The following is a 24,552-nucleotide window of genomic DNA, read 5'->3' on the forward strand; positions in this document are numbered from 1 at the left end:
TGCCTCTGCCGGCTCTTTGAAAGTGCTATCTAATTAGTCCCTCTCCCCTGCTCTTTCCCTATAGCTCTGCAATTTTCTCCCCTTGAAGTATTTATCCAATCCCCTTTTGAAAGTTACTATTGAATCTGATTCCACTACCATTTCAGGCAGAGCATTCCAGATCAAAATAACTCAGTGCATAAAAAAACTGTCTCCTCATCTTCCCTCTAGCCCTTCTGCCAGTGGGAACAGTTTTGCTTTATTTACTCTATTGGAGTGACCCCTGCCAATGAACCATTTGAACACTTGGATCAAATTTCACCTTAACCTTCTGTGCTCCAAGGAGAACAACCTTCTTTGGCTTGGTGTCTATTTCCTGTCTAATTCGTTTCGGGGCTATTTTTCTACTCTTAATTTTCTACTCTTAGTGTCAGCTGTGGCTCAGTGGGTAACACACTTGCCTCAGAAGATTGTGAGTTCAAGTCTCACTCCAGGACTTGGGCACAAAATATCTTGGTTGACCCTCCAGTGCAGTGCTGAGGGAGAGCACTGAAGTGTTGGAGGTGCTGTCTTTTGGATGAGATGTTAAACTGAGGCCCTGTCTGCCCTCTCAAACAGTTTCTGTAGTGTAGTGGTTATCACATTTACCTCACACGTGAATAGTTCCCAGTTCGTGCCTGGGTGGAAACATTATTTTTTGGGGGGGCACTTGTAAATTATGGTTTTAGAGCACAAAAAACCCCACAAAAAAAGGAAAAAAAAGGGCTTTGATCAGTGTTGGAATGTCCCCAGATTGGGGGTCACTTGATTTAACTGTTTATTTTCTCTTGCAACCAAAAGAGTTGTGGGAGCTTGCTGCGCGCAAAATTGGCTGCCACCTGTGACAACAGTGACTACACTCCAAAAAATCATTGGCTGTAAAATGCTTTGGGACGTTCGGTGGTCGTGAAGGGCGCTACATAAAAGCATGTCTTTATTTTTAAAATGCAAGTTGTTTTGCAACAACACAACCGGGAGTCAGTGGTGGAAGCCTCTGTCAATCAGGGAATCTGCCAATCAGTGCCGCTCCGGCCTCCCATTGGGCGACTGAGTCATTGTTACATCCGCCACGTTCGGTGCATTGCTGCTGTTCAGAAGGTGTGTCGGTCATCAAACGTTAGCTTGTCTCCAGATGTCTAATCCTACGGTATTTAACCCGGTAAGGACTCGGCTTTGATGTGTTGTATAGCGTTCATCGGAGAGGCAGCCTATGCTGTATGAACCTCCCCACGAAGAGGAATGACTTGCTCTCAGCAAAGGTTAACCATAACCACGTCGATAGCCATTCGCCCAACCCCTTTAAAGAGGCTCCAAAGTCCTGCTTATATTAGTCACTTTTCTCCATTATAGCTGTCAGTATCAGTTTGTGTAGGCCAGCAAAAGGAGCCGAATGATGTTTCCATTTCGAGCTTTTTCAGTGCTGTGTTGGTCGAAAAGTGAATGTTTCGGCCTTTGTTATCTTGCGTAATTGTCCAATCTTTTATACGGGAGGGAGGTAATTTGCTCACCGAGCTCTTCCTTCAACAGGAACCAGTGATTTTATTTTCACCATCACCACATCTGGTTAGCTCTTTTGAAATAGTTTTGCCTCCATGACAGTAACTAACTGGACCATTTCAGGGGAAAAGAGCGGCGAGTTGAATGCTATGTGCTTAAAAACACATCAATGACCTTTTGGCTGAGATGGGAACATGTAGTATCTCTTGCCTCAATAATTTCCACATTTTATGGTTACCAATTTGAATCTCCCCTCTCCATCCAAATCACCTTTTGTAATTGTTATGGAAGCAAGCCTGCATGTGTACCAATTCAGTTAACTTTGTGAACCAGTGTTAGAAATATAGAAAATAGGTGCAGGAGTAGGCCATTCGGCCCTTCGAGCCTGCACCGCCATTCAATAAGATCATGGCTGATCATTCCTTCAGTAACCCTTTCCTATTTTCTCTCCATACCCCTTGATCCCCTTAACCGTAAGAGCCATATCTAACTCCCTCTTGAATATATCCAGTGAACTGGCATCAACAATTCTCTGCGGCAAGGAATTCCACAGGTTTACATCTCTCTGAATGAAGAAGTTTCTCCTCATCTCGGTCCTAAATAGCCTACCCCTTATCCTAAGACTATGTCCCCTGGTTCTGAACTTCCCCAACATCGGGAACATTCTTCCCGCATCTAACCTGTCCAGTCCCGTCAATCTTTTATGTTCATCAACCATCCTACACTTTGATCTATTTTTCCAGTCCACTTCAGCCAACTCATCCCTCATTCCTTTGAAGTCTCCTTTATTTAAGCTGAGTACACTGGTTGAATTCCAACTTTCTCACCTTCCATCTGAATTTGAAATTCAACCATGCTATGGGCTTTCATTCCAAGTGGATCCTTTACTGGGAGATTGTTTATTAATCCTGTCTCATTACACAGGACCAGATCCAAAATAGCCTGCCCGCTGTTTGGTTCAGTTACATACTGCTCAAGGAACCCGTCCCTTATGCACCCTATGAAATCGAGGAGGACGAGACCGGGGAATTAGCATTGGTGGTAATTTACCAAAATTCCCTGGACTCTGGGGAGGTCCCAGCAGACCGGAAAACCGCAAATGCAACGCCCCTATTCAAAAAAGGAGGCAGACAAAAAGCAGGAAACCACAGACCAGCCAGCCCAACATCTGTGGTTGGGAAGATGTCTGAGTCCACCATCAAAGAAGGAGTAGCAGGTTACCTGGAAAAGCATAATTCGGTCAGGCAGGGTCACCATCGATCCATGAAGGGAAAGCCATGCCCGACAAACCTGCCGGAACTCTCCGAGGATGCCACGAACAGGGCGGACAAAAGGGAACCAGCGGATGCGATGCACCCGGACCTCCAGAAGGCACTGACAACGCGCCACACAAAAGATTACCACACAAGACAAAATATCATTGGGTTGGGGGGTAATAAATTAGTATGGATAGAGAATTGCCTAACTAACAGAAAACAGAAAGTCGGGATAAATGGTTCATTCTCGGGTTGGCAATCAGTACCTAGTGGGGTGCCGCAGGGATCAGTGCTGGGACCCCAACTATTTACAATCTATATTAACGACTTGGAAGAAAGGACTGAGTGTAACGTAGTCAAGTTTGCCAACGATGCAAAGATGGGAGGAAAATCAATGTGTGAGGATGACACAAAAAATCTGCAAAGGACACAGACACGCTAAGTGAGTGGGCACACATTTGGCAGATGGAGTCTAATATTGGAAAGTGTGAGGTCATGCACGATGGCAGAAATAAATCAAAGAGCAAGTTATTATTTGAATGGACAAAAATTGGAAAGTGCTGCAGTACAGTGGAAGCTGGGGGTACTTGTGCATAAAGTATGCAGGTACAGTAATTGATCAGGAACGCCAATAGAATCTTAGCCTTTATTGCAAAGGGGTGACCCAACACTGCCCCGAGAAGTGATGAGAGAAATTGGGGAAAGGTAATCTTTTAATATACCATCTTGTATTCAGTTAGAAAGTGAGTAAAAATTAAATCCTCATATTTTAGGTTTTTGCTTGATATCCTACTGTATTATTTTACTTATTGGAACCTTTGTCTAGTGTGATTTTAAACTCTACAGTATGGTAAAATTGTGCTTTAGAAATACCCTCGAGTGTTCGGGAGGTTAAAACCAATATCTAACCTAGAAGATGGTACTTTTCTATCCATAACAAAACACAAAATCCAGGCTGACACTGCAGTGGAGTATTGGGGGAGTGCTGCACTGTCTTTCGAATGAGACATTAAACCGACACCCTGTCTTCCCCCTCAAGTGGACATAAGTGGTCTCATATCACTTTGAAGAAGAGCACGGTAGTTTTCCTGGTGTCCTGGGCAATATTTATCCTTAAACCGACACCTAAAAACAGATGATGTGGTCATTTATTTCATTGCTGTTTGTGGGACCTTGCTGTGTGCAAAACAGGCTGCTGTGTTTCTTGGATTACAATAATATAATTCAAAAGTACTTTGGCTGTAAAGTGCTTTGAGACATCTAGCAGTCTCAGTTCTTTCCTCCTCTCATCAATGGAAATATTAAACATATTTTTAAGAAGTATTTTTCCCTGAAACTATAAAATTGTGAAAAGCTTGATTTGTGAATCTGCTTCAAGTCTTATTACTTGGAATTCATCCTAAACCAGAACTGAATCTATCTGGTGCAACAAATTGAACTTCTTTTGCAGCTAGAGAACTTCTCCTTTTTAAACAGAAATAATGACTTGAACAGTTTCAGTCTGGATCTGTCTGTTCAGAGCATTGAAAAGAAATCCACGTTTGTCAGTTTGCACAGATCCTTTCACCAAATTAGTTTCTACTTAAGTAACTCCTCGATTTCAAAATTCTCAAACTTGTTTTTAAATCCCTCCATGGCTTTGCCCCTCCCTATCTCTGTAATCTTCTTCAGCTCCACAACACCCCTGAGATATCTATCCTCTAATTCTGCCCTCTTGAGCATCCCTGATTATAACTGCTCAATCATTGGTGGCTGGGCCTTCTGTTGCCTAGGCTCCAAGCTCTGGAATTCCCTGTCTAATCCTTTCTGCCTCATTACCTCTTTTTTTTTTTTAAAAAGATGTTCCTTAAAACCTACTTCATTGACCACTGCCTTAATTTCTCCTTATGTGGTTTGGTGTCCAAATTTTTGTCCCTTAATACTTCTGTGAAGTGATTTGGATGTTTTACTATGTTAAAGGTGCTATATGAATAAAAATTGTTACACAGTTCACTTAAGAATATAAGCATATAAGAACATAAGAGATAGGAACAGGAGTAGGTCATACGGCCCCTCGAGCCTGCTCTGTCATTCAATAAGATCATGGCTGATCTGATCATGGATTCAGCTCCACTTCCCTACCCGCTCTCCCTTAATCCCTTATCGTTAAAGAAACTGTCTATTTCTGTCTTCAGTTTATTCAATGTCCCAGCTTCCACAGCTCTCTGAGGCAGCGAATTCCACAACCCTCTGAGATTTACAACCTTCTGAGAGAAGAAATTTCTCTTCATCTGTTTTTAAATGGGCAGCCCCTCATTCTAAGATTATGTCCCCTAGTTCTAGTCTCTTCCCTGCCCCCCCCCCCATCCCCATCAGTGGAAACATCCTCTCTGCATCCACCTTGTCAAGCCTCCTCATAATCTTATACGTTTCGATAAGTTCACCTATCATTCTTCTGAATTCCAATGAGTAGAGGCTCAACCTTTCCTCATAAATCAACCCCCTCATCCCCAGAATCAACCGAGTGAACCTTCTCTGAACTGCCTCCAAAGCAAGTATATCCTTTCGTAAATATGGAAACCAAAACTGCACGTAGTATTCCAGGTGTGGCTCACCAATACCTTGTATAACTGTAGTAAGACTTCCCTGCTTTTATACTCCATCCCCTTTGCAATAAAGGCCAAGATACCATTGGCCTTCCTGATCACTTGCTGTACCTGCATACTATCCTTTTGTGTTTCATGCACAAGTACCCCCAGGTCCTGCTGTACTGCGGCACTTTGCAATCAGTTTCTTAAACGATAAGGGGCTATGGGCAACGGGCGGGCAAGTGGATCTGAATCGATGATCAGATCAGCCATGATTTTATTGAATGCCGGAGCAGGCTCGAAGGCCGTATGGTCTACTCCTGTTCCTATTTCTTGCGTTCTTATGTTCTTATTAAGTAAATTATGTAACAACAATTTGTATTCATAAAGCATCTTTTAATGTAGTAAAACGTCCAACGCACTTCACAGGAGTATTAAGAGACAAAAATCTCCATTTAAATAATAACTTGTTCTTTGATTTTTTTTTCCCGCCAAGTGAGGGACCTCACACTTCCCAACATCATACTTGTCTAGTTACTGTTCAAAGATGCTGGGGCAAATTGCTTTTCTACTCTTTTTTTTTTTTTAGCTTCAGCAGCTTAAGCCTAGATTTTAACTCCTGGCAGAGAAGTCATGTGGCAAATTCGGAACTTCAGAAGGCAGCATCTAGATGTTCCTTGAATGCATCCAGTGTCCTTACTTCAAAATCTCTTGTTAACTTGTTCTCTGTATCAAGAAGGACTTCCTAACTTATTCTGCACAATCCTGAATCATTGCCCCCTGTTGTGCTATCCTGCATGAACTTGAATTATTGTTCTGGATTTTCTTTCTTTCTCTCTCTCTCTCTCTCTCTCTCTCTCTCTCTCTCTCTCTCTCTCTCTCCTGTAGAGCTCTAGCTTATCAAGTTGGTACTCGTGGCTCTTCCCCCGGCATGAAGGATCGACCCTTGTGATCCAACCGTGGCTAATGAGAAGTTAAAGATAGTATTAGATCAAAGGAAGAGGCTTGGAATGTTGCCAAACAGCAGTAAGCCTGAGGATTTTAGAATTCGGCAAAGGAGGACCAAGAAATTGATAAAGAAAGAGAAAATAGAATGAGAGTAAACTAGCGAGAGACATAAAAGCAAACTGGAAAAGCTTTTATAGGTATGTAAAAATGAAAAGATTAGCGAGAAGTAAATGTGGGTCCCCTACAGGCTGAGACAGGAGAAATTATAATGGGGAATAAGGAAATGGCAGAGAAATGAAACACACACTATGGGCTAGAAATTTGGTTCTCAGAGATGACGGTATTTTTTCGCCAATATTACTATTATCGCCTTGCTATCAGGCTGTAAATTCAAGCTACAATTTGCGCAACGGTAAAAATCGGCGTTGCACAAGGATTTTTGGTGTAAACCGTGATCCTCACCAACTTTAGTCCAAGGCCGATACCACTGCGAGTTGGGCCCAAGGAGGGCGGAAAAACACCTAAAAATAAATAAATAAATAAATTGGAAAAAACAAACACAAAAATTCACGAAACATTTACAAGACACTTATCTATCGAATCGTTGCAAAAGAATTAAGAAAAAACTTCAACTCGCCATTTTTGCAGGTCTTCATACTTACCGCTGCTCCAAGGGCTGCAACGCAGCTTTTTATGTCGCTAGTTTTCGTGCAAAATATGGGTGCGCACAGAGCCAAATTTTTGGCGAAAGTGATATTTCGGGTCTTGCACGACTGCGCTCCTCCAGCAGTATTTGAAAACCGCTGCTGCAAAACGTCACTGGGTTTTTGGCAAAAACCCGGTCACAAAATCGCCGGATTTCTAACCCTTTGTGTCTGTCTTCACAAAACAAGACACACAAAACCTCCTGGAAATAGTGGAGAACCAAGGGTCTAGCGAGAAACTGAAAGAAATTAGTATTAATTTAAAAAAAATAGTACTGGGGAAATTAATTGAACTGAAAGCTGATAAATCCCCTGGATCTGATGGCCTACATCCTAGAGTTATGAAAGAGGTGGCTATAGAGATAGTGGATGCATTGGTTGTCATCTTCCAAAATCGCATAGATTCTAGACCGGTTCCCGCAGATTGGAAGGTAGCAAATGTAACTCCGCTATTTTAAGAAAGGAGGGAGAGAGAAAACTGGGAACTACAGAGCAGTGAGCCTGACATCAGTCGTAGGGAAAATGCTAGAATCTATTATTAAGGACGTGGTAACAGGGCACTTAGAAAATAATAATAGGATTGGGCAGAGTCAACACTGATTCATGAAAGGGAAATCATGTTTGACAAATCTGTTAGTCTTTTGAGGTTGTAACTAGCAGAATAGATAAGGGGGGAACCAGTGGATGTGGTGTATTTGGATTTTCAGAAGGGATTCGATAAGGTGCCATAGAAGAGGTTATTAAATAAAATTAGGCTCATGGGATTGGGGGTAATACACTAGCATGGATTGAGGATTGGTTAACAGAAAACAGAGTAGGAATAAACGGGTCATTTTCGGGTTGGCAGGCTGAAACTAATGGGGTGCCGCAAGGATCAGTGCTTGGGCCCCAGCTATTCACAATCTATATCAATGATTGGATGAGGGGACCAAATGTAATATATCCAAGTTTGCTGATGATACAAAGCTAGGTGGGAATGTAAGTTGTGAGGAGAATGGAAAAAGGCTTCAAGGGAATATAGACAGGCTAAGTGAGTGGGCAAGGACATGGCAAATGGAATATAATGTGAAGTTATCCACTTTGGTAGGAAAAATAGAAAAGCAGAGTTTTTTAAATAATGAGAGATTGGGAAATGTTGGTGTTCTGGGACCTGGGTGTCCTTGTGCACGAATCACCTGAAAGTTAACATGTAGGTGCAGCAAAAGAAAGCAAATGGTATGTTGGCCTTTATTACAAGAGGATTTGAGTATAAGAGTAATGACATCTTACTGCAATTATATAGGCCCCTGGTGAGACCGCATACAGTTTTGGTCGCCTTCCATAAGGAAGGATATACTTGCCATAGAGGGAGTGCAACGAAGGTTCACCAGACTGATTCCTGGGATGGGGGGGGATTGTCCTATGAGAAGAGTTTAAGTAGACTAGGCCTATATTCTCCAGAGTTTAGAAGAATGAGAGGTGATCTCATTGAACATACAAAATTCTAACAGGACTTGGCAGGGAGGATGTTTCCTCTGGCTGGGGAGTCTAGAACTAGGGGTTTCAGAATAAGGGGTCAGCTATTTAGGATTGAGATGAGGAGAAACTTCTTCACTCAAGGTTATGAACCTTTGGAATTCTCCACCCCAGAGGGGCGCTGGAAGCTCAGTTGTTGAGTATATTCAAGACAGAGATCGATAGATTTTTGAATATTAAGGGAATATAGGAATATTCGGATAGTGCAAGCAAGTGGAGCTGAGGTAGAAGGCTGAATGGCTGAGCAGGCTCGAGGGACCAAATTGCCTACTCCTGCTCCTAATTCTTGTGTTCTATTGCAGCAACCAGAACCTTGCTGCAGATGTGGCCTGACCAGAATTACGTACGACATATATATTGAAGCACAATTGAGGAACAGTGGAGGACTTTTAAGGAGCTCTTTCATAGTGCTCAACAAAAATATATTCCTGTGAAAAAGAAGGGCGGTAAGAGAAGGGATAACCAGCCGTGGATAACCAAGGAAATAAGGGAGAGTATCAAATTAAAAAAACAATGCGTATAAGGTGGCCAAGGTTAGTGGGAAACTAGAATATTGGGAAAATTTTAAACGACAGCGAAGAATGACTAAGAAAGCAATAAAGAAAGGAAAGATAGATTACGAAAGTAAACTTGCGCAAAACATAAAAACAGATAGTAAAAGCTTTTACCTATTTATATAAAACGGAAAAGAGTGACTAAAGTAAATGTTGGTCCCTTAGAAGATGAGAAGGGGGATTTAATAATGGGAAATGTGGAAATGGCTGAGACCTTAAACAATTATTTTGCTTCGGTCTTCACAGTGGAAGACACAAAAACCATGCCAAAAATTGCTGGTCACGGGAATGTGGGAAGGGAGGACCTTGAGATAATCACTATCACTAGGGGGGTAGTGCTGGATAGGCTAATGAGACTCAAGGTAGACAAGTCCCCTGGTCCGGATGAAATGCATCCCAGGGTATTAAGAGATGCCGGAAGTTATAGCAGATGCATTTGTTATAATCTACCAAAATTCTCTGGACTCTGGGGAGGTACCAGCGGATTGGAAAGCAGCTAATGTAACGCCTCTATTTAAAAAAAAAAAAAAGGGGGCAGACAAAAGGCAGGTAACTATAGGCCGGTTAGTTTAACATCTGTAGTGGGGAAAATGCTTGAAGCTATCATTAAGGAAGAAATAGCGGGACATCTAGATAGGAATAGTGCAATCAAGCAGGCACAACATGGATTCATGAAGGGGAAATCATGTTTAACTAATTTACTGGAATTCTGAGGATATAATGAGCATGGTGAATAGAGGTGTACCGATGGATGTGGTGTATTTAGATTTCCAAAAGGCATTCGATAAGAGGCCACACAAAAGGTTACTGCAGAAGATAAAGGTTCGTGGTGTCAGAGGAAATGTATTGGCATGGATCGAGAATTGGCTGGCTAACAGAAAGCAGAGAGTCGGGATAAATGGGTCCTTTTTCGTGTTGGAAATCGGTGGTTATTGGTGTGCCACAGGGATCGGTGCTGGGACCACAACTGTTTACAATATACATAGGTGACCTGGAAGAGGGGACAGAGTGTAGTGTAACAAAATTTGCAGATGACACAAATATTAGTGGGAAAGCGGGTTGTGTAGAGGACACAGAGAGGCTGCAAAAAGATTTAGATAGGTTAAGCGAATGGGCTAAGGTTTGGCAGATGGAATACAATGTCGGAAAATGTGAGGTCATCCATCTTGGGGGAAAAAAAACAGTAAAAGGGAATATTATTTGAATGGGGAGAAATTACAATATGCTGTGGTGCAGAGGGACCTGGGGGTCCTTGTGCATGAATCCCAAAAAGTTAGTTTGCAGGTGCAGCAGGTAACCAGGAAGGCGAATGGAATGTTGGCCTTCATTGCGAGAGGGATGGAGTGCAAAAGCAGGAAGGTCCTGCTGCAACTGTATAGGGTATTGGTGAGGCTGCACCTGGAGTACTGCGTGCAGTTTTGGTCACCTTACTTAAGGAAGGATATACTAGCTTTGGAGGGGGTACGGAGACGATTCATTAGGCTGATTCCGGAGATGAGAGGGTTACCTTATGATAGATTGAGCAGACTGGGTCTTTACTCGTTGGAGTTCAGAAGGATGAGGGGGGGATCTTATAGAAACATTTAAAATCATGAAAGGGATAGACAAGATAGATGCAGAGAGGTTGTTTCCACTGGTCGGGGAGACTAGAACTAGGGGGCACAGCCTCAAAATATGGGGGAGACAATTTAAAACCGAGTTGAGAAGGAATTTCTTCTCCCAGAGGGTTGTGAATCTGTGGAATTCTCTGCCCAAGGAAGCAGTTGAGGGGCTAGCTCATTGAATGTATTCAAATCACAGATAGATAGATTTTTAACCAATAAGGGTTACGGGGAACTGAGTCCACGGCCAGATCAGCCATGATCTTGTTGAATGGCGGAGCAGGCTCGAGGGGCTAGATGGCCTACTCCTGTTCCTAATTCTTATATTGTATTGTGTATGTCGTTTGTCGATTAAGCGACTATAGAGGAACAATCAGCACGGCCACGCTTGTGGAATAAATTCAATTCACGCTCCGAATATAACCGAGCAGTTATTTTAATCTCATTGTCGAGGTACTCTGAGCTGCACCAAACTAATCCAAATACTGTTTGTCTGTAGGGTTTTATTGCTTTCATGTTTTAAGCTTGATTGCCGTTTTCTCTTGTAGGTTATACCATACAGTGGAGCAATTTTTGGTGGCTTGCATCGAGGGCAGATGATAGCAGTACAGGGAATATTGCCCAAAGAAAGTGAAAGGTAAATGTCTGGCTGAAAAGCTACACTGGGAAGGGGATGTTATACCTCTTAATTGCACCATACAGTCAAGTCCACTTGTACACTCTGTGGAAATGTATTTTTATCTAAGCTGTATCACACTGTATTTTGTACCCTTTTTGATATAAAACAAAATGGAGTCCTAGTCCTTCTAAAAATTTCTGCAACAGACAATCTGTTTGCATAAATGGCTAAACCTGGCTTGAACTGGCTGATAGCTAATCAATAGCCACCAAACAGCATGGAGACTGAGACAAGTACCACCCATGGTGTTCTCCTGTATTTTTCATACAACACCAGTTCCACTCCTTCCCCCCCTTTTCTGATACTCAAACTACCAGCCATCATCTCTGATACAGGACTCGTCCATTTTATGCAAAAAGATAACTGACCAGGAAACTGGACAATCCTGACACAATGCAATAGCACATTATCACACGCTCATCGAGTAATGGCTGACTGGCCAACTAATAACCCTGACAAAAGGAGACATTTGGAAACCATGTCAGGACAAGGATGTGGTAATTAACTCTATCTGTATTCACTAACTGCAAGACAGAGCCAATACACAGGAAGAGGCCATAACTTGGGTTTATACTGTAAATATCTCGGGGAAATTGTACCATTTCGGAGGTCTTCAATTAGCCTTTGACTGAGTGAGACTTTTCCCTTGCTGCAAGTAAAATTAAAGGAACATCTGCCGGAGCTGAAGGTGTCTGAGTCGTATATTGCGAGTCGAGATTTCGACAACTCACTGATGGAAGGTCATCGATCTGCTGAGCATTTTCTGCTTTTATTCCACTTGTACACAAGTTGCTGAGCAGTTTCCTCTTCCAGAAAGGCTGTTTATAATTCTAGAAGTAGCCAGTTGACTTTATTTTTTTTTTTAAACCCAGACACACACATTCTGTTAAGCCATCCCGACTTTAGCATTCTGGGGGTGATACTCTTCCTTTGAAGATTTTACTGAAGACAGTTGTTGAGGTAAATTGTCACTCCTTGACGTTTGGTTGAAGTGATCAATTTACAGTCTGGAACACATCGGTGAAATGCGCCAATTGATTACTGAAATGTAACTTTGAAGGCTGGGATTTTGCACGTAGCCAGCTCACAGTGAGAAAAGTACTTGCAACAAACCCCTCGATCATGACCAGTTAGTCACTTCCATTGGCGAATTGGCACTTACTTTTTTTTTCCCATTTTGTTTAAGTTGGGATGAGGGAGGAGGAGAAAACATTAGATGCTGTGAATCTTGCTCCAGTTAACAACAAAACACCAGTGTGCTTGGAAAGTTGATGTGATCTGGCTGTTTTTAAAGAGTCTGGCAGCCCTGACACATTGATTTAATCCTGTGTTAATTGTAAAATGTCCCACCCAGCACAGAATAGGAATTATTGTGGGGAATGAAAAATGGCAAAGGCTTGTGGATAATAAGCTTCTGAACTTCTCCCTTTTTTTAAAATGCTGAGTTGTGCTGAAAATTGTAACTCGGTATGCTGCTGTACATAGATGCAGCAGTGCGACAATACAATTGGAATATTCTCTTGTACAAGGTAAAGAATAACAACCTTTTATTTATAAATATTTTCAAACATTTTATTTATAATTGGACAGCATTTACATGAGGGTGGGGTTTTGTACGCAACGTTGGAGACAAGTGGACTTTACTATAGTTTACGATGAAATAGGATGTAGAATGGTCTTAACATTCTTGTATTGTTTGCTTGTGGAGATTTACGATTTACAAGTATCCTGGCCATTTCCTGTTCAGAGCAGCAAATGTTATTCTGTAAAATGTATCTTAATGGCAGAGTTTGAGATCAGAAATGCATTGGCAGTAGTTTATTTTTGGTTGTGGCTAACTAACGTTCATGGTCTAGATGTCTCTAGCTGTATAGTCCGCTGTCAATATAATCAATATTTTAAACGCTGTCAATATTTTAAATGCTTTTCCCAAATCTGTGTATACATTTTAATCGAGTTCGGAGAAGGCTGACCATGCTAGTAACATTTTTGAACCAACTTAAAGCTGTTATTTTAGAGCTTGATCGTTTCACATTATGAAATTAACTTGTCTTCATGCATGTCTTTATTGAATGGTTAATAGTGAAATCTTTGTACAGATTCCAAGTGGATTTACAGTGCGGCAGTAGTGAAAAGCCTCGTGCAGATATAGCCTTGCATTTCAATCCACGTTTTCGGAGATCTGGGTGTGTGGTTTGCAACACATTGGAGAAGGAAAGATGGGGACGTGAAGCGATAAAATATGAGATGCCATTCAAGAAAGGAGAGCCATTTGAAATAATTTTCCTCATAATGGTTGACCGGTTCAAGGTAATGCAAACTTTCCATAATGACTTTATTCCTTGGCTTCATGTGACCCACTGTACTTGACTTAATATTTTTCTTGCATAAAAAGTCAATACACTCTTAATTGTGTGACATGCTTTAAGATATTCAGATGTGACTAGGTTCTAATTAATGCAATTATTTTATTTGTCATTCTGCATTTTTCAGTAACCTGTAATGCCTTTGTAAAAGTAGCATGTTCTGCTCTGTTACCACACGATGCAGATAGGTCACTTTTGTGCTTGACTTTAAATCGTATCTGCCTTGTAAGGTCTTTGTGTTTTGCTCTAAAGTACACTCTCACGATCTATCTGACTCTCTGGACATTCATTCTCCTCATGACTGATGAGCAGCACCACTAGAGGTCAACTAGTTCACTTTCAAAAAGCAGTAATGAGGAACCAACAGTCAATATTGCTGAAGTGGGACTGCATGCTCAGTCAAGTTGCTGAATATCCAATCTTGCTTGCATCGCTTGTGGAAAGCAGAGAGTGCAGGAAGAGGCATAGCGATCTTCAACTGTTTGCATACCTGCAGGCAGAGTGGGGTGTCCTTGTCCAGGTGGTAGGTAGACTTTGGACCAGGGGGTGGTGGAATTTATACTTTATTTTATAACTTGCGAAAGATGTAAGATACTTTGGGCATTCGGCTGTTACTATTGGTCTTGAACAACATTGCAGTCACATTTCTTGAACAAGCAGTTCGACACATTTGCCAGTCAAAAACAATTCTTGTATACATTAATGCATCTAATTTTAGCTGTCAAATGGGGTAGAATACATGAACACCCAACTTTGATTTAACCTTCCCTTTTGTTCTTCCCACCCCCCCCCTCCTTTCAGTGCTCCTTAAGAATCTGTTCTCTTTGAACATTCACCAGTTCTGACGAAGAGTCAACAACCTGAAACGTTAACTCTGTTTTTCTCTCCACAGATGCTGCCTGACCCGCTGAGATTTCCAGCATTTTCTGTTTTTATTTCAGATTCCAGCATCCACAGTATTTTGCTTTTGTTTTAATTTAACCCAACTTTCTGTGCACAATGCTTGGTAGTTGAACTGAGACAAGATTGCCAAGTCTTTTACACCACCTAAAGGTGATTCTTTGACGTGTTTGCCACATCATCCATGCCTTTGTTACCTCTAGACTTGACTATTCCAATGCACTCCTGGCTGGCCTCCCATATTCTACCCTATGTAAACAAGAGGGGATCCAAAACCCGTGTCCTAACTCGCACCAAGTCCTGCTCACCCATCACCTCTGTGCATTGGTCAGCAATGTCTCGATCAAAATTCTCATCCTTATTTTCAAATCCCTCCATGGCCTCTCCCCACCCTATCGCTGTAATCTCCTCCAGCCGCACAACCACCCGCCAAACCCCACCCCACCCCCCCCCTCCCCAAGATGTCGGCGCGCCTCAAATTCTGTCCTCTTGAGCATTCCTAATTATAATCACTCAATCATTGGTGGCTGTACTTTCTGTTGCCTAGGCTCCAAGCTCTGGAACTCCCTGCTGAAACCTCTCTGCCTCTCTACCTCACTGTCCTCCTTCAAGACGCTCCTTTAAAACCTACATCTTTGACCAAGCTTTTGGTCACCTGTATTCTATTTGTGTGGCTCAGTGTCCAATTTTTTATCTCTATACTCGTGAAACTCCTAGGGATGTTTTACTATGTTAAAGGTACTATATAAATACAAGTTGTTGTTGTGTTATACTATGGGACTCTTTTTTTTTAAATAAAAAAAAAGTTAGCTCTCAATTTCTGTGATTGCCCTGATCCCTTGAAAATATGGAACTAAAGAACTCATTCCAATTTTTCCAGTCATGTCCACACAGTAGTCTTTTTTTTCCTCCGATGTGCTTGAAAATAATATTTTGCCTCGGAGGAGAAACTTTTTTTTTAAACAGACGCGTTGACTATGTAGAATTCATTTCCAGGGTTACTTTCTGCCTCATTCACTTTTTAACGTTCAAGATTAGATTGGTGAGGTGATTAAAGGGAATAGGGTGGGTAAATGTGATTTAGAACTGTTTGCTGACACTGACTTATGGGGCTGAATGACCTGTTTTTTTGTGCATCAGACTGTAGAAGGAAAATGCAACACTCCACTGTAGTTAACTGCACTAACCTGCTCTGTAAATATATATTTATCCACTAGGTTGCAGTTAATGGAAAACATTTCCTGGACTACCAGCATAGAATACGTATGGATAAAATTGACACACTTGGAATCTCTGGTGTCGTCCAAATTCAAACAATTTGCTTCTTGGGCAGCTCTGTAAGTAAGATGTAACTATGCAATGTATTTTAACATATCTGGGAATGATTATAAGGTTATAATTGGGAGTTAAGAATTATCTTAATACAAATGTCATATTTCCCTCTTTTTTTATAATTTTTTTCTTTTACTCTTCAATGTGCTGGGGTATTGGCCCATGGATGCTGAAATGCTTTCGGTGCCTTTCCTAAGTGACCAATTTTCATTTGTAAGTCTGGTTAGTGAATGTTGTTGACCTGTTTAACTAGGCTTGAAGCATCACTGCAAAGCCCAATTCCTGTTTGGCAAGCACTTCAGGTGTTGTCCAGTAGCGATCGACGTGCTGGACTTCCTGCCTGCTTTGACCTCAGTAGAATATTCCTGGAATAAATCTTGAATCTGGTTGGCATTGATCTTGGATAACGTCACACTTTATGCTGCTGTATGCTCGTATTGCAACATACAATCTGTGTGAGTGCATAAGTGCCCTGACTGGTCCAAAGTAATATGTGACTTTTAACCAGCATTACCAAGTTAAACTACTTGCATTTCTTGTAAGTAGATTTTTTTCTTAAACTGTACCTTCTTGTGAAGAATCTTTAGTTTTAAGACTTTGTGTATGATTTTGTTGCATTTTAATGCAACTCACCGCTAAGTATTGCTTCATTTAATATTTAGGGGTGTAAGCTACACGTATCTCCCCATAAATATCATGTTCAGTAGATTGACAAAGGTCTGAACTTTAGTCATTACTGCTATAATTTTTTCATGTCTAACTTACACAGTACATCCACTAACTATGTAGGGTTGCTAAGTACATATAAAATAACAGCTGTGAGTGAGTTATAGAACACTAATCTAGCTCCAGATCAGATGTCAAACTGCAAGATTGAGGCTAATGATTCCTAAACTTTATGGGCCCAAGTTTTGGGCCCGCCGACCTGGATGCCCGTTTTTTGCGCTCAAAAGTGCGCCTTAAGAGAAACTCACCTATTCGCCGGCTCCCTGCAGATCCTCTGGAGCTGAGCGCGGCGCAGCACGAGCTGTGGGGAACAGGGTCGGGACCTTTGCACAAGCGCACTACAGTGGGCGCGCATGTGCAGTAGCTCCAGGTGCCCAAAACTGTGTGGGAGGGGCCCGAAGCACCTAGCCCTGGCCGAATGGCCTCACTGCGTGCATCAGGCTGCACCTCCCACTTCGTCCCTTCAGCTGGCTCTCACACCCCCCTCCCCCCCCCCCCCCCGGACTCGACCCGACTCCCGCTCCGCTCCCGATCTGACCCACGCTTCCCCCCTCTTTCTACCCCCGCCCCCCCCCCCCCCCCCGCCTCGGGCCACGCTCCGCTCCCCCACTCCCGCCACCTACCTTTAACTCCGGGGGCGGGCCCTGCCCGAAGTCGGCCGGGCCCGTTCAGCCACCCCCCCCCCCCACCCCCTACCTTCTCCTCCCTCTCTTTCTCTCCCCCTCCCTCTCCCTCCCCGAAACAGAGATAGAGACGCACTGCGGGGGGGCCCCGTCCCAGCCGCTGTTGGAGGGCTCCCGGCGCTGCAGTCGGTGAGTAGAAAATGTTATATTTATTGATTTTTTTAAAATTATTTTTTATTGGTGTATTTATCATTTATTATTGATGATGGCTCTTTATTTGTAAAACTGAAGTGTTTAATGTTTGTAAACTTCCCTTTTAAACCCCCCCCCCCCCCCCCCCCCCCCCCCCAATTCCCTACGCCTGATTTTCTGAGCGTACAAAAATCTACACTTACTCCATTCTAAGTTAGTTTGGAGTATGTTTTCACTGCCTAAACTTTCAAAATGGGCGTAAGTGGCCGGACACTCCCCCTTTTGGAAAAAAAAAATCTGTTCCAAACTGAAACTGTTCTAACTGACTAGAACTGGAGCAAACTAAATGCCGAGAATTGCAATTTCTAAGATACTCCATTTTAAACCAGTTGCTCCAAAAAAAACAGGAGCAACTCGGGCCGAAACTTGGCCTCAATGGAAATTTTAATGTTCGAGCATGGCCTGAACTTGCTCCATGTTGCATAACATTCTTGGGCTGCCTTTACAGTTTTCAGGAAACCTTATTTAGAGGATTTTAGAGTTCCATTGACAAAACATAACAATCCATTATTGTACTAATACAGAATGATCACTTAAATTCCATGAACAATGTGTATATAGTGCAGCAAATACCGCACATGCTAAAAGATGTACGTAGATTAAAAGAGGACACTTTGTTGGTGTCATACTATTCCATTTTTAAACATGGAGCTGACCACATAATGCCTGTCAGGGGTTCTGTTTATACAACAGGAAAGACATTTTAATTTATCTTGTTCAAATTTTTAAAAAATGGAAGATTTGCCTTGTAATCACTGATGTGACTTGCAGCAGTTGCATGTGGTGATTTAGTTGCAATGCTGTCATATTCGTGTTGAGAGAACACTAGAGAGGACGTGGAGGACAAAGGGCATAAAATCCACGGCTGGATTTTAAACGTTGCCAATATTGTATGAATCCATTGTTGGAGTTTAAAAATGGTTTAGAAGTAACTTTATAATAATGCAACGTGGAACTTTTTTTTTTTAAGAAGCAAAAATATTTTTAACGATTGGAAGGAAGGTGGTGGGGGTGGTGAGAGAAAAATCTTCTGTTCCATTAATGATTAAGCTGGTTAAGACTGGATGCTGGGCCGTGATGCTGAGTTTGTTGACCTTGACCAGTGGTGCTTTGAGTCGTTACAGTTGGCTTCAGTGCTTTTGGATTCAAAATTTAAACATTCACGAGCGTTCCTGCTGCTCATAACATGAACAGGAGTAGGCCATACGGCCCCTCAGGCCTACTCCGCCATTCAATAAGATCATGACTGATCTGATCTTGGCTTCAACTCCACTTTCCTGCCCGCTCCCCATAACCCTTGACTCCTCTATAGTTCAAGAATCTGTCTATCTCAGTCTTCAATATATTCAATGACTCAGTTTCCACAGCTCTCTGGGGTAGAGAATTCTAAAGATTCACGACCCTCTGAGAGAAGAAATTTCTCCTCATCTCCATCTTAAATGCCCCCTAGTTCTAGATTCCCTCACGAGGGGAAGCAGCCTCTCAGCATCTACCTAGTCAAGCCCCCTCAGAATCTTAATACGTTTCAATAAGATCCCCTCTTTCTTCTAAACAACAATGAGTATAGGCCCAACCTTTCCTCATAAGACAACTCCTTCATCCCAGGAATCAACCGAGTGAATCTTCTCTGTACTGCCTCAAATGCAATTATATTCCTCCTTGGTGTGGAAGTAAGTCATCCTCAATACAAGGGACGGCCTAAGAAGAAGATCCCTCCTCAAATACAGAGACCAAAACTGTATGCCATGCTCTAGGTGTGGTCTTACCAACACCCTGTATAGCTGTAGCAAGACTTTCCTACTTTTATACTCCATCCCCCTTGCAATAAAGGCCAACATTCCATTTGCCTTCCAAATTACTTGCTGTACCTGCATAACAACTTTTTGTGTTTCATGTATGAGGACACCCAGATCCCTCTGTACCGCAGCATTCTGTGGTGTGTCTCCATTTAAATAATATTTTGCTTTTCTATTCTTTCTACCAAAGTGGATAACCTCCCATTTTCCCACATTATACTTCATCTGCCATATTTTGCCCACTCCCTTAACCGATCTATATCCCTTTGCAGACTCTGTCTGTCTGTCTGAATTCCTCAGACCTTTTAATGCAGATGCAAGGTATCCAGAACTGTGTAATGCAGCTCCAACAGATTTTCTAAATCTAGTATTTACAGTTCATTTTAAATTGCTATATTTGGAGGGGAGTTGCTATTTATCTGCTGTTGAGAGCAAATAATTTAGAGAAAAGCAGCTGTCTGATATTTGATCATGTGGTACACCTCAATGTTCTAATTGCCCTGTGGGGAAACCAAAAAGTGGTATTGTACTGTTGCTGGGGTCACATTAACTGTATTTATTTCTAAACATTGGGATCCAGGGTAAAGGAACTCATTACTGAAGATGCTCTGTGCATTTAATGTACTGTAACTGTTCCACACACCTAAAATCCATGTAGTGTAATAAATCTTCTGTCTTTAGGAGCAGGATAATCCATATTCTAACCTACCAATAAAGAAGATTGATGCGAATGGGACTGTAAGTCTGAGCAATTATCCTTTCAAAGTGTCTTTCTTCTGCCTTCAAGTTATTACAACTTGACTTATTAATGTGTGTTTGTATTGCAGCAAACAAAACCGACCAAGGCTCTATTGGTAAGTGTATAATTTGTGGAAAACGATTGACCGAGATGAGGGGAGACCTAATTGAGGTGCCTAGATAGAATAAATAGGAAGCACATATTTCCCTTAGCAGAGGGATCAACAAATAGGGGGCATAGATTTAAAGTAATTGGCAGGAGGTGTATAGGGGATTTGAGGGGAAATTTCTTCACCCAGAGGGTGGTGGGGGTCTGGAACTCACTGCCTGAAAGGGTGGTAGAGATAGAAATCCTCAGCATTTAAAAAGTACTTGGATAGGCACTTCAAGTGCCGTAACCTACAAGGCTACAGACCAAGTGCTGGAAAGTTCTTTGTTGGCTGGCACAGACACGATGGCCTCCTGTTGGTACATGGACTGTGCCACATCAGGTACTCTACCTTTTCCTATAATGATTGAACAGTATTGTGTTCTAATCTGTCAGCTCTGACTTTTAAGTGGTTTTCATATTGCAATAATATAGTCAAATATTGTAATTTTATTTTATTGCCAAGATTGGACCAAATTCCTAATGACTTGTAGGCCTGGGTGTTGCAATGGAGGAGTATCTTCAGCCAGGTGGTACCTCTGACTGCCCTGAAGATGCCTTCTAACGCTGGCTGTGTTTCTTGCATTGGGATCATTTGCATGTGGGAGTCAGGCTCTCTCTTGGGTGGTGGTGAGGGGGGCAGCTGTGCATGGCTGTGCTCTTGGAACACGTGCACAGGTACCTTTTCCATTTAATCACTCGGGTCCCTTCACCAACCTTTGAACAGTGGATGCTCGGGTATAGAAAGATGCCTGTATCCAGTGTTCAATTAGGAAAATAGTGGCAAACACAACAGAAGTTACGTGGGCGGGCACTGCTGCTGGGGAACATGTGCAGACACACAGCAAGCCTCTAGACCAGCCTTAGGATAAATAGAGTTGGTGAGGTCATGGCAGAGCATGGTGTTAGAGCAGGGCAGAAAACTGGTGGAATGGGGTTGTAAAGCCTTAAATGTAATCTAAATATTAATTGGTCCAGATTTTTAACAGTTGGAAGATCTTTTGGTTTTTAGGCTGTTCCTTATATGGGTAAACTTAAGGATGGATTAAGCCCTGGTCGGGTAATCACTGTTCAAGGCAAAGTCAATAAGAATCCAGACAGGTAATTTTAATCTTGAAGTTCTATTACAATCTGCATTTTTGTGTCTCAATGTGCAGTGAAATTCTTATTTAAATTTGAGTCGTGGTCCAACTTTCTATCTGTCTGCCAGAACACATGAAATGTGATGAACAGTCCTCTATTAAAGCAGCAGTATATCTCCGTTGGATGGTGCCCGTGATAAATATGAAAGAGAAGAGAGTCAGAAAGTGATGTTGGATTTTAGGAGCTTAACTGAAGATTGTGAAACGTCTCATCAAGTTACAAAAAATGCAGTTGTGTTGCATTGTATTGTGACACCAACTCTTGGTGGGACATTGGGCAGCTATAATGAAGGCAGACAGTTGCCGACACACCACCTTTGTTGCATATTTTACACATCTTTCTCCCTACACTATGTACTAAGAGAGCTTGATTTTAAGTAATGACATTCATACATAACTTCAACTGCTTCATGTCCTTGTAGTTTCAAAACTACATTTCAATATTACATATAATTTACAGGACAGAAACAGGCCATGCCAGCATTTATGCTTGACTCCAACCTCCTCCCATCCTTCCTCATCCAAGTCTATCGGCATAACCCCCTATTCCTTTTTCCCTCGTATGCTTTTCTAGCCTCCTCCTAAATGCATCTATACTATTTGCTTCAGTCACTTCCTGTGGTATTCTCAGCACTCTCTGGGTAAAGAAGTTCCCCATTTGATTTCTTGGTGGCCTCTAGTTTTGTTCTTCCCCATAAGTGGAAATGTTCTGTGTCTACTCTATCAAAACCGTTATAATTTTAAAGACCTCTATTAAACTTAGAGGTCTTTTAAAAGACCTCAGCCTTCTCTTTTCAAGAGAAAAGCGACCTAGCCTGTTATTCCTTTCCTGATAGATAAAGCCTCTCATTTCTGGTATCATCCTTGTAAATCTTTGAATATTAAGGGAAATCCCTTTTTTAAATACCCTTGCAGAGTTTTAAGGTGATGCATGTCGTCCACTACTTCAGATCGACCCTTTATCATCGGGTTCTTCTGTAAGAAAGCAATTCTTTTCCTGGGTTAAACTGAGCTAAACTTTGAGTCTGTTGTTTAATTTGTATCCTGTCTGAACCCAGAGTACTGACAATAGAAGTAAATCCTGAAGAGAGAAAACTGTATTGTAAATGCAACTTTCTTTCAGGTTTGCCATCAATCTCCGTGTGAGTGATTCCACTGACCTTCCATTGCACCTGTCACCTCGTTTCAAAGAGAAAGCTTTCATTCGAAACTCGTTTCTTTATCAAAGCTGGGGTGAAGAGGAGAGGAAAATAGATCACTTTCCATTTAACCCAGATGCATACTTTGAGGTACATTGTGTAGTCCAAATGTGAATCAAAAACCTTTTGAGAAGATCGTCCTATCAATAGCATTACTCAGTCGTAGAGTTTTTTTAAGATTAGTGGCCTTAAATGTTAAGTGTAGATAATTTTTTTATCCTTTGATCACAAAACAGTATCTCAAAAGTGCAAAGAGCAAATGTTTATACAGAACCTTTGGAATAGTGAATGTAGATCTATCAAATGCTTTTGTCTTGAGTTAGATAAAACTTGTTTACATATTTGCTTAAGTTACACCCCACCTAGGGTAAGAAGGCTATCCGGATGGGTTAAATGCTGGCCAAGAATCCACTTTGCAGCGTAGCTTCAATGAAGGTTACCAAGCGGGTGTGAAGAAGATGTTGGTCCCCGGACAGTTGAAAGGGTTTGAGTGCCTGGCTGTCATGGTGTCACCTGAATGGAAGTAATTGGCAGTAAAATGATACTGGGTTGGCAAATTGTCTTTGGGTTTTCTGATAATTTAAATCATTCTTGAGGGAGGGAGGTGGAAAATAGTTAAATATCCACCTTGGTTAGTGTGTTTGAGCTCGTTTCTTCACTCGGGGTTGTGAATCTTTGGAATTCTGTGCTCCAGAGGGCTGCGGATGCTGAGTCTCTGAATATATTCAAGGTGGAGATATAGATTTTTTGGATTCTAGGGATATGGAGATCGGGCAGGAAAGTGGAGTTGAGGTCGATGATCAGCCATGATCTTATTGAATGGCAGAGCAGGCTCGAGGGGCCGTATGGCCTACTCCTGCTTCTTATGTTCTCATCTGTTTGTGGATCGCCATGTTGGCACCAAAGTAATAGTAGTGACGCTAATCTAATCGTGGAAATTAGATAATGCTCAGGGGAGAGGGTTTTCATAACTTTATAGAAGGCACTCAGTTGGTTTTCAAAAAACTGAAGTCAAAGTTCCTTTACCTTTTTATCGTGGCAAACAGGAGCTGAATGGGTTTTGCTACCTTGTTCAAGACAGTATTTTGTACACTAACACTTTTATACATGTGTTTGTGTTTCAGGTTATTGTTTATTGTGGTCCTGACTGTTTCAAGATTGCTGTTAATGGAGAGCACTTACTGGAATATAAACACCGGTTTACTGACTTAAGTAAAATTGATATGTTGGAGATGGACGGAGATATTCGGTTATTAGATGTACAGACTTGGTAGGTGGAGGGAAGCTGCTGCAGGCCAAAATTAACATCTATGCCTGGCTAATAATGGGTGCGTAACCTATCAAATGCTATTTCTAATTATAGAAAGAGAACGTGATCAAATCAAGAAGAAATGATTTCTTGGGGATTGTTGCATGATGTTTGAAGATCTCTGTCTGGCTTTTGTTTTTGGAATTGCTTTACCGAGTTCACTTAAACCACGCACTACTTAAGAAAATGGGATTTTGAAGATTGCATCAATTCCATCGAACCCCCACACACTCAAAATATATAAACCTGATGTGGTATTAAGAGCATGGGGAAATTTTGCTTTGGGATTTAAATTTCCTCCAAACCTGGCCAAATGGCAGTACCTAATTATTTTTAATGGTTGAAATGTCTTGAGATAATCTCCTAAACCTGGACAAACCTTGATCTGCAAAACAAAGTTAGATTGTAAATAAAACTTTCCACTTTTGTTGTAACTTTATTCAGCAGAAAAGGCTGTGCAGTGTTGGTTTTTAATTCTCTTGTTTTTTTAAATAAAAAGCCTGTCAGTCTTGTTAATGAATGTTGTATTGGACTGACCTGTGCTTGCATGAGTGCTCAATTAAAGTTGCAGTGCCCCACAAGTGTGACAGAAGTATTATTTGTAAAAACTAATTTGTTTTCTAGGTGCAAGTTAAGAACCTGTTTCACAAATTACTCTAGCATTTTGTTCACTGATGAGGAA

The 24,552-nt window shown here is 41.7% G+C and overlaps 1 protein-coding gene across 3 annotated transcripts; it reads left to right on the forward strand.

Annotated features, from left to right (window-relative positions):
- Positions 1-1,061: 1,061 nt before the first annotated feature.
- On the forward strand, positions 1,062-24,047 carry lgals8a (galectin 8a). Of its 3 annotated transcripts, XM_070889303.1 has the most exons (10): positions 1,062-1,177; positions 11,209-11,297; positions 13,439-13,649; positions 15,823-15,942; positions 20,016-20,072; positions 20,162-20,188; positions 21,233-21,321; positions 22,486-22,651; positions 23,686-23,831; positions 23,925-24,047. In XM_070889303.1, coding segments are annotated over exons 1-10 (933 nt in total). In that variant the 5' UTR covers positions 1,062-1,150; the 3' UTR covers positions 23,926-24,047. The 3 variants fall into 3 exon arrangements, with proteins under 3 accessions (XP_070745404.1, XP_070745403.1, XP_070745405.1); XM_070889302.1 differs by having other exon boundaries at positions 23,686-24,047; XM_070889304.1 differs by lacking the exon at positions 20,016-20,072 and having other exon boundaries at positions 23,686-24,047.
- Positions 24,048-24,552: the final 505 nt, after the last annotated feature.

Source organism: Pristiophorus japonicus, chromosome 9 (assembly GCF_044704955.1).
Source record: "Pristiophorus japonicus isolate sPriJap1 chromosome 9, sPriJap1.hap1, whole genome shotgun sequence".
Classification (NCBI taxonomy): Eukaryota; Metazoa; Chordata; class Chondrichthyes; family Pristiophoridae; genus Pristiophorus; species Pristiophorus japonicus.

Bases quoted from the DNA above. Each gene is read 5' to 3' on its own strand.
- lgals8a (XM_070889302.1), top strand. From the start codon at position 1,151: ATGTCTAATCCTACGGTATTTAACCCG. The intron at 20,073-20,161 runs GTAAGTCTGAGC...TTTGTATTGCAG, and splicing joins AGATTGATGCGAATGGGACT to CAAACAAAACCGACCAAGGC. The intron at 21,322-22,485 runs GTAATTTTAATC...ACTTTCTTTCAG, and splicing joins GTCAATAAGAATCCAGACAG to GTTTGCCATCAATCTCCGTG.